Source organism: Hyposmocoma kahamanoa, unplaced genomic scaffold (assembly GCF_003589595.1).
Source record: "Hyposmocoma kahamanoa isolate Upper Pololo Valley unplaced genomic scaffold, ASM358959v1 289, whole genome shotgun sequence".
Taxonomy (NCBI): Eukaryota; Metazoa; Arthropoda; class Insecta; order Lepidoptera; family Cosmopterigidae; genus Hyposmocoma; species Hyposmocoma kahamanoa.
In genome coordinates, this window is record NW_020653777.1 from 1,539,181 (window position 1) to 1,550,151 (window position 10,971).

At 36.4% G+C, this 10,971-nt stretch overlaps 1 protein-coding gene across 1 annotated transcript in view; it reads left to right on the forward strand.

The window, feature by feature from the left end:
- The window catches only part of LOC113229157 (endocuticle structural glycoprotein ABD-4-like), a 36,526-nt gene extending 29,083 nt beyond the window's left edge, over positions 1–7,443 (forward strand). The window contains exons 2-4 of the mRNA XM_026462667.1: positions 4,171–4,279; positions 5,727–5,833; positions 7,026–7,443. Of these exons, the coding sequence (XP_026318452.1) occupies positions 4,171–4,279; positions 5,727–5,833; positions 7,026–7,172 (363 nt within the window). The 3' untranslated portion in view covers positions 7,173–7,443. The remainder of the gene's footprint in view (positions 1–4,170; positions 4,280–5,726; positions 5,834–7,025) is intronic.
- The last annotated feature ends 3,528 nt before the right edge of the window (positions 7,444–10,971 follow it).

Sequence of the window (10,971 nt, forward strand, 5' to 3'; positions counted from 1 at the left end):
TAGCATGAACTTTATGGTCATGGTACAGATAAAAGACTAGGCCCGTATCTATCAACTTAACTTTTGATTATGGTGCCCCTCTCTATCAATCTTTTAATTATACGGGAAATTATAGTGCTATAACCTGTGCAAGCAAACCCGCGCAGGGACCTTAAAAATTAAAAAAAAAAGCATTATATTGTATCTGACGTCTGACGACCAGTAAAATAAATAAAATCTCTAATTATTATGCACAGATTTGTAAGAAAACGGATATGAAATTAAAATATGAATCAATCAAAAGCCTTGCTTTGACTCTGTGTTTGAATGGAACATGACCATAAATTAACATAATGCGTTTAGGCAACATGACCTCGTCGGTGTATTATACAAATTGTTACATATTTCAATTAATTAATTTAGAATATACATACAAATGTAAGTAAAGCGTTTTTGAAGTCAAGAATAAATCTTTTCACTTGACATTTGTACGTATAATTTAGTGTCCCAAGAGTTCGTGTGCATAATTTTGACAAATTACTATTTAGCAACCGTTCAAAATGATGACCAAATAAACTATCTATTTCCATTTTGAAGTAACGTGACCATACGTCTCGCTTTGAGGGGGACAGTCCTGCTTTTAAGCCTCGTGTCCCGCTGTTCCCAAAATTCTTAAAAATGTCCCGTTGACGAAACAGGACACACGTGACAATAAATTTAAAATAATATATATAAAGCTAAAGCATATCAGACTAGGAAATGAAACTATTTTTCCGGATTTAAATCGCGTATACGGTTGTCAACCGTGACCATGGGACCTGTAAAGGGCCCGAAACGTCGGTTTGTTTGAAAAAACAAATATACGCGATTTAAATCCGGAAAAATAGTTTCATTTCCTATGTGTAACAATCGCGAAAACCTAAGAACTCGACATATCAGACTACACAAAATTTAATTTCTTCTTTAAAATTTTCATTCAACATTTCTTTTATGTTTTGCTTTAATCATTAGGTACACATTTTATAACTATCGTAAATATGTGCTTTATTTTTAAAACAATTATTAATTTACTGGCGTTCCGCTCGAAGGGAAACGTATAATGGTCACGTTATGACGTATGCGGTAAACTGGTGAAATTACAGGCACATGGGACTTGTAAACTTATGTCTGAGAGTGACCGACGCAGTGGCAGTGTCCCTCAGGTCTTTGCGATTTATGGCTCTAAGTGGCACTGCGATTGTTAATGACAGGCGTGTCGCTTACCACCAGGCGCATGACTTGTTCTTTGACTATATATATATCAGGTTACCATGCTGAACTGCCACGCAGAGGGTTCGATTCCCGGGCCGGGAGAAATATTTGTATGGCCTACATTTATTTATCTCGTGAGTATGGGTATAATTTGTGGTTGTCTACCTATGAGTGTTCATGGCATCCGCGATACCCTAGTTTCCCTAGTGCGTCGTTTTTATCGTTATATACATTGTAAATGTGTACTTTTTTAAATAAACGATATTTGTTTATGTTTCATATATATGTATTAATTGGTCCGTCTGTATTAGTTGAGCTACGGATAAATTATAAATGAACTGCATTCAAGGTAAGTAACACTATCTATCATTATGTATACTAAATGAATATTTGATAATCAAAAATAATGTTTAAACCTCGTTTTTCATATAGGACAAGTTGCGCCCTCCATTCAATAGGCTAGGTTAGCATTTGAGAAACCAGAAACGAATTTACTTGCGTTTCCGAACACGGTTTTAGGCTTTTTAATGCTCATTTCTCTTAATTTTGGGGCTCAACATAAAACTAGCAGGGTTAATTTATAAAAATCAAACATTAATTCAAAACAGATTAAAATACACACTGATTTAAGTTATTTTATGTCTCAGAGAAAAAGGATCAATCGTTAATCAGTAGGTACATAGTAATAAAAAACCGACCTCGAAAGTCATTCATCCCCTAGTTTGCCACCCTTAGAGGTGGAATATTTTGTTCAAATTCAACATCTGAGGTACCCTCTTTCCAAGAAAATAAGAATCATTGAAATTAACGGAGTAAACGCGTAACATACGTACAAAAAAAACATACAGACGAATTGAAAACCTTCTTTTTTGAAGTAAGTTAAAAAAAGATGACAGTTTAGATTTTTTGCCTGTATGTTATACCACTTTTGTGCTGATAGCATCAAATATATCCTGAAGTTATGACCAAGGTACACATGTAGTGGTGACGGGCTGACAGATAGTTTTACAAATACCTGTTAAATTGATTTAAAGCGTTTATCCTCGTAAATAACATTCTCCGGTTCGCAGGTTTCATCATGACCCGTTCTAAAGACACGAATAATAATATTATGTTGTAATATAATATTTCAAAGTTTACCTTTTGGTAAGGCATCAATCACGGCATTCACAAATAAACATCTATAGCTTTAATGTCACGGGTAAGTGTATTTTCAAAGTAGACATAATTAAGTTTCGCAAAAATGAGAATATTGTAATTGAACTTGCATTGTGTTTAATTGTGATGATCACTCATCGTAATGGTTTTACGTCATCACTTTATGAGAATCATAAATAAATTTAGTAGCATTACACCTCGTACTGAAAGAGTGTGCCGCCAAGCAGTAAAGCATTACTGCGTTTCAATTTCGAAGGGCACATGGGACTTGTCAACTTATGTCTCAGGGAGTCGAGTGCCCCTCAGATCTTTGTGATTTAAAGTTCTGAGTGACACTACAACTGTTATGGAAAGGCGTGTCGTTTACCACCAGGCGCACGACTTGTTCGTTCCGTCACTTAGATTTATAAAAAAAATGCCGCCAGGCAGTAATGTTAACTGCGGCGCCGGTATTAGCCCATGTAGCCCGGGCGCAATCGACAGGAAATTAAAATAATAAAACATAATTTAAAGATAATTTTATTTTAAATGATTCTATTTTGCCAAATGGTTACCTGCGTGCTGCTTTTAGTTCAAATAGGAATCGATTCGACCGGATAGTCACGAAATCAGATGTGTTTCTGAGCGCGAAGATGAACCTGAGTCCTACTATATCTTTCTAATTTGTGAGGTAAATCAACTGTTGTTCCGATTTGAAATGTCAAATCTCCGATCGGCCAGTTGGGAATCGCAATTATGCGCCTCGACTCGGAAAATGCAGTTACCGATCGGGAGAGGCAATCAAAATCAAGCTGCTGTTATGTAACATTTTGAGATATTATTCAATAACTCCGTTTGGATTTTAATAATTTCACAAAAAGAAAGTGTGACGTTATCTGTGCCACACAACCAACCTTAAAAAAAGATGAGGTTCTCAACGCGACTGTATTTTTTTTTTTTTCGTATGTATGTTACACGATAACTCCGGCTTTGTGAACCGATTTTGATGATTAATAAAAATTAGTTTCTTAAAATAGTCTATATTTTCGAAAAAAATTTAACATGTAGGTATTAGACATGAGCGCCGCGTTTTCCTCGCGCCGCCGCCGCAACAACAAAACAACACATTATTTTATTTTTTCCTTTGAAGAAGTAGTTTTATAAAAATATTTTGTGAAAACAAACACCATTATACAAATTTATTTACACACTTTTTCATCAGCGCGCCTCCGCCGGTTGATCTATTATCGGCGCTCATATCTACTCTGTACTGAGATTATTTTATTTTGTATATTACATATAAATAAATAAATATTAGACAACATTACATACGTTGCTCTGATTCCAAAGTAAGTAACTAAAGCACTTGGGTTATGGAAATCGGAAACTACTACAAACACCCAGACCCGTGACAATACAAAATTAGTTTCTACACTGACCCGACCGGGGATCGAACCCGGGACCTCAGAGATGGCGACTCCATGAAAATTGTTATCGTAGCTTCCTTTACATTTTTTTTATTTAGATTATGTCGTAATGAAATATTTTTTTCTTATCTTGCAACGCACAACGTCTTTTTCGCTCACAGTGGCAGTAGCAGCGCCCATTAACCCTAACATAAGTTTACAAGTCCCAACGTGCCGGTAATTTCACCAGCACCCTTACAAAACCGGAACAGGTCCCTGGACATTGCTACATTACGCAACTGACATGAAGTTCATTATGATAGGGTATAAAGATTCACTTTCATTTAGTACGACGACAATGTAAATTAAGTCTTATTCATTTGTCATTTTGTTCTAGGTTCTAGCGCTAGCATCGCTCTCATCGTGTCAAAGTCAAGACGCAATAGTTAGGAATGACTTCGAAGGACCTAATCCAGATGGATCTTACAAATGGGCAATACAGACAGGTAAGGTAATAAATAGTTACTTATTTGTTGTGCAACGCTGCAAAGTTGTTGTTTGAAGCGAGTGGTTGTATTGAAACCTGAGTAAGCGAAGGAACCTAACATTGAAAAATAGATTCCTGAGCGTAGCGAGGGTTTCAAGGCACGAGACGCAAAACAATTTTGCTCCCGAGCGAAACTTTTCACCTCACTACAGCGAGGAAAATGGTAGATGAAAGAAACAGTTGAACTATAAAACATCATAGGAAATGAAACTATTTTTTTTTTGCTGTCAACCGTGACCATGGGACCTGTAAAGGGCCCGAAACGTCGGTTTGTTTGAAAATAGTTTCATTTCCTATGTATAACAATCGCGAAAACCTAAGAACTCGATATATAAAACATCATTTTTTTTTGTTTTAAATAATGGCACCAGAATACTTTGTGCCAACTTCAAAGTAAATGGTTAGGAAACGGATGGGAGGAAAACCAAAAAGGAAAGGCAACATTATCATGAGAACAAGTTTGGAAGGAATTAATATATATATAAGAAATATTATAACTTGAAATATATACATAAATTAAATAGAAGGACTAAATTTTTATATTCGCCGTTTATTCGAAGCCTCTAAGGAGAAAGAAAGCCTTTCCGAGCTAGTGAGGTGAAAAATATATATGACCGGATTAACTCTGATGGAGAAATTGCGGAACAGATAAGGGAGACACTATACTCATTGATATCGCCTTGAGACTGTGATAAGCCGCTTTAGTCCATGTTATAAAAGCGAAAAAGGCAACATGAGCTTCGCGTTAAATTTTTAGAAAATATACAGTGTGTTTTTTTAACTGGGACAGTATTTGAAAATCTGAAACTTTAGGAGATACCGGGAAACTGCCTTAGGAACCATTAAGTGTTTTTTTTTAAACAATAAAAATGTCCATAAAAATGTACCAAATTGATTGTTTTTCTTAATGCTCATCGACTCAGCTCCATGTAAGGAACATTTCATTGTGTTGGAAGAGAAAATTGGGACAGTACAAGTTGGCCAAATCCAATAAAATGTTTTTTTCATACAGAATGAATAAAATTTACTATTTCTTTTTAATGCTGACAGATTCAGTTTCTTATAAGGATAATTTCATTGTATAGAACGAAAAGATCGGGTCAGCAGAAGTCGGGCAAATGTAATAAAAAGCCTCTTTTGTACAATATGAATAACATTTTATTCATCATTCATCTGCTGGTGGAATTCCAGCACATAGGACTTGTCAACGTATGTCTCAGAGTGACGATGACGGGGGCAGCGGCAGTGCCCCTCACACCTTTGCGATTTAAAACTCTGAGTGGCACTGCAACACTACTTGTTCGTCCCGGTATTTTGTATCATAAAAAATATGATATAAAAAAAATTCAAGCATTTGCGGTATGTAGATGTTGAACGAGACTGATTATTGTATTTTGGTGTTGCAGAGGGTGGTGTCTTCCACGAGCAACGCGGCGGCTTAGAACCAAGCTCCAGTGGCGAGCCAGCGCTCGTCGTCGAAGGACAGTACCAGTACGTTGCACCGGATGGGCAAGTGAGCAACTAAACCTAGAGAATTTGTGAAATAGCTAGAATTCATGGCCACAGCTTCGAATTGTAGTACGAACCTATTATTTCGTACCTTTAGTATAATAAATCCACATGTGGACATATTTTTAAAACAATTAGTACATTATTGCAGAGCCCGAGAATTAAGGGATTGCTGGACGAGTATATGAGTTACAAGGACGAGTGCCAAAAAATAATAAAAGACTAAAGACAGGAAGACGTTTAATAGAAAAAGTTAAAAACAAACAATATTAAAAGTAATATTTTCGACGTGTTACGATAATTGCTAAAAGAAAATATTATTGTTTTTCCAGGCACATCAATAGTAGTCTGCTGAACTTATGACGATGTGTTTGAATGTATGTCTATACTGTATCTACTATACTATACTAGACTGTATTTTCGTTATCACTCTTCTCACTAGTACTCATTTTCGCGACTAAAATACAAAAAAGATGAAAAAAAAACAAAAGAATACCAAAACACTTTAGCTTAAGTGTTGCCGCCATTTTCTTTTTTTAAGTAAGCGGTATTCTCGCAATTATGAACACTGGGCAGTTGACTGTATGCATTCTTATTTTGCCTGTATACATAGTTCATCATTAGTAGGTAGATTCCATTGACTTACAATTATATGGACGTCGGGTCCGCGCTAAAAAGTGTCCGAACTTATAGGGCGTTAAAATCGTATACAGAGCGTCATTCACGCTTTAGTCTTCGTTTGTTTGACTGACAGCGAAGCAAGCAAAATTAGACAGTACTGTGATGACATTACAATTTAAAAGCTTTTTCATATTTACATGTCACTACGTTTAAATAGGTTGACTTGGGACATTTTTTTCGTGGTTTTTGTATTAGACCCATCGTCCATTTATTTGTAAGTCAATGGTAGATTCGAAAGTTTAGAGAAGTGGACAATTACGGATTTTCATACTTACCTTGCAGTCTTTGGCCGAGAAGATGTCGCACGGTCCATAAATGACAAACTTAAAATAACGCAAACATTTCCGAGCATGTTTGAGAAAAATAAATTTACAGGCGTCCCGCTCTGAGGGAAAAATAATGGTCACATTAACCAATGGTGTGGTATTGCTAATGTTGTATGTTGAGATTACAATCACCAGCGAAAGCGGAATCTTATGTTTTTGCTACACTAACTTATTTCCCATCTCTTTCAGACGATAAACGTCCTTTACAAAGCGGACGAGAACGGCTTCCAACCTACCGGCGATCATCTGCCCACCCCGCCACCAATACCTCCAGCAATCGCTCGCGCGCTCGCCTATCTAGCCACCAAACCACCGCCAACGGATTCTGATTATTAAATTACCTCACGTGTTCTATGTTACTTAACATGGATCCCGTGCATTTCCAGCAATTCCATGTTATGCCGTCGTCCATCTCACACACTCGGCAGTAAGTTTCCGCCTAAAATCTGAAGTGTAAAGAGTGGGAGCCTGGAGTTCTGGCCCAACATCCGTCCAAAACAATTATTGAGAAATAATTAATACTCGAGCAAATTAAAAGGCGCGTGATGCGAATGAAGCGTCTCACGTGATATTGTGTTTTGATTTGGTCGAGTATTACGGACAGAGAACGAGAGTAGCCCCCTGTACCATCGAGTATATAACCAGACATTGAAGACGAAATAAGGGCCAGACATTCCTGGTAACTCATCAGTGATACATCACTTATAAAAATATCAACTCTCGTTTGCACTGAAATGTAGACAGCGCCAACAACTGACCTGTGTGTACGTCTCCGTATATTCCAAAAATATTCTGTAATAAACATTGACTTACAATTATATGGACGTCGGGTCCGCGCTAAAAAGTGTCCGCACTTGTAAGGCGCTAAAATCGTATACAGAGCGCGACACTCCGCTTTAGTCTTCATTTGTTCTACGGACAGCGCGATACTGCGATGACATAACAATTTAAATTTCGAATAGGTTGACTTGGGACATTTTTTTCGTGGTTTTTGTATTAGACCCGTCGTCCATTTATTTGTAAGTCAATGGTAATAAAGATAATATATTTAACAATGGCGTACTGTTCCATTCAGTGGAGTGGGGAAAAACAGCAAAACGTCTAATTACAAAACAAACGGAATCATATTTCATCGATAATTAAATATGTAATTTTTAATTTTTTGTCCATTATAGCAAAACTCAAGTTAACTGGTCGATTTTAAGTGAAACCGTCAATTGTTTCGTATTCGGGCTGGCCAATCGGAGCGCAGTTGTCACAGTAATGATATGGCAGAATAGTTTTCAAACAAATTAAATGACATTTCGTCTCTATTTCTGGTTATATACTCGATGCCCTGTACACAGGTCTAGTAAGGCGCCGCGCAAACGTGTGCTTTGTGTTGGATATTGTTTGACCGCAATTGTGCCTACGGCAGCATCCTGATCATTGCAGGAACGGTTTTTTGCAGGATCCAGTTTACGAACATGTTTTAGTACAAGCATTCACAACTGCACCACGTTTACAGGATCCTCCAACGTTCGTTAGTACACTGCAAAAACCGTTCGGCATGAATGGGCCTTAAGACACATCCTAACTACTACCACCTATACCACCACTACAAAGTAGATTTATTTTAATTGTACTCGCAGATGGAAATCGAGATCAAAAATGTAAACAAAGATTTGAAAGTTCTAAAAATGCATTTTTTTGTTTTGCTTAAATTGTGATCATGTACATACGAACAAAATATTATCTAAACTTTTTTAAACACTGTATTTTATAACAAAAGTATATAAAAAGTGATTCTTGTGGTTTTTTTTATCCTTATGAATAATGGTTTCGGATATACAAAACCTTTGGCGGCCCTTTTTTTCGATCCTATACATCATGTAACAAAGCGTTTTATTATTGCAAATAGGTTGGTGTAATAAACAATAATAGTTATTAAGGTTCTTAATAAAAAATAGACATACTCGCCAAATCAACAGTAAAATCTGTATGAATAGTTTTATTACAACGAACCAAAAAAAATGTTTACGACCTGTGACAGCGACAGTTGTTTGTTTACATTTTTTTTCTTAAATTCCATAATTATTAGGGATAATTATTTGTAGTTTATTACGGCGCAGAACTATACACGCTTTTCTGCGTCACTATTGTAGCCGCTATTAAATCTTCAAGCGTGCAGGTGTTAGCCGTGTTAGCGTGTTAAGTCAAGATGTGAGATGGGCAATTGTTTAAATAGCACGGCACAAACATCTCGAATTAGAACCATCCGAAAATCCCCACCTTACAAGACCAACAGAGCTCCTTGTGAAAAGTTCGGCCAGGGAAGTACGTACTGCCTATTTCGGCCGTCATTACTATTTCTGCCGCCAGGTGAAACTACATCAAATTTTCGCCGCATTAGAATGAAGACCTCAATTACTTATTTTTACACAGTTTATTTTTACTGTTTTTTCTTGAAGCAATACTTGTAAAGGTCTTGGTTTCATATATTATTAAAGTAATTATATGATTATCACTAATTACAGGTTTCTTACCAACGGTTGACTCAGTCAACCTGTGGCCATGGAGCGTGTAATCGTGCCGATATATCGAAAAAAAATGTTTTTTTTGTATTAAGAAAAATATTCTTTTTTATGAAAAAAAGTGACAGACATAACATTAATACGAGGAATAAATGTAAACTAGTTGTTCTTTAAAGTCGTCTTTATAAAGTCTTAAATTCATTTAAGGGACAATGTCTACGCTTCTATAATAAGATTCCGATTGATATTAAAAAGCCATTTACGAGATTTATAACTATTGTGAAACAAAAACTTTATACTAAAGGTTTATTGTACAATTCTGCGTACTTGAATGACAAGAATCCGTGGTAGTGACCCGTTTAGCTCATTCATGTATTCTCGATCTAAGATGTTTAAATTAAATATTGTAATAATAAATATATTCAAATGCATATTTACAAAGAGCAACTCCTAGAGTTTCTTACTCAGAATGAGCGTGCAAGCGAGTGTCTCGTGAATAGTCCTGCCTGCGCGTACGCGACAGATCTTTGCGCAAGCGAAAGACGCAAGTCAAAGACTCTTGAACCTATGCACGCAGCGTATTTTTCACACAGACGACGCCCGTTAACCCTTTGACCGCCAACTTCTAGTAGATTAGTCTTGCATTAACTTGGCTTAATTGTATATTCTAGTTAAGTATGGATTCATAGTTACATTTTATATTCAGTTATGTTCTTTGACTTGGGAGAATTGAATTTAAGGTGGAAATTCATAACAAGTCACATCACTATATCGTCGGTGTTTTGTAGAAACGGCGAAAGCGCCATTTCGAAATTTTTTGAGTGAAGCATGTTTTCATATTTCATGACTGTTTCAAGATATCTGCGTCCTGTTTTAAATTAAATTTTAAAATAATTATTAATACAAATCGAAATACTTAGAAAAGATTCCTTCGATCCACCGGTAAACCACTTAATTACAGTGAATAACGGCATCTCTAGCCAGAGTTGGCAGCTGTAAAGGTGCCTAACTGGGTGACGAAATAATTTTATGGGTTTCTCATGGATGGCGCTGCGGCTAAAAAGTCGTTACAAACCAGATACAAAGGTCTAACAAGCACATAGAAAAATTCGTGAGGTCGGCTGGTTCGTTCGGTGGCTTAGGTGACACATAGATCTGACATACCGTCTGGCACGGTTTGCTAGAAGACGTCGGTTCGAATCCGGCCGGATCGAAGGAATTTTTTCTAAATGTTCTCTTTGTCTCTTTCTTTCTTATCTTCTATAATCTTTGTATTAATAATTATAACAAACTAGTGGAGTAATTTCATAAAAAATAATTGAATAGCATAGTGACGAAATATCCAGACATTCAATAAAACACATAGGGACGTATTCCAGAACTCTACTCAATGCTCAAGTCAGGATTTGAGTATGGTTTAAAGCACTCGAAATCGTACTCAAGTCCCTACCATTAGGGTCGTATGTCCAGTGCTTGTGTTTCCAGTGCAATCCTGACTTGAGCATTGAGTAGAGTTCTAGAATACGACCCTTAATTTCAATTTTAAAACTTAAACTCAACTAAAACCTTAAAAAATTTTAAAAGAGGACCTAAATATTTTAAAACAGTTTTTCAGAATGACG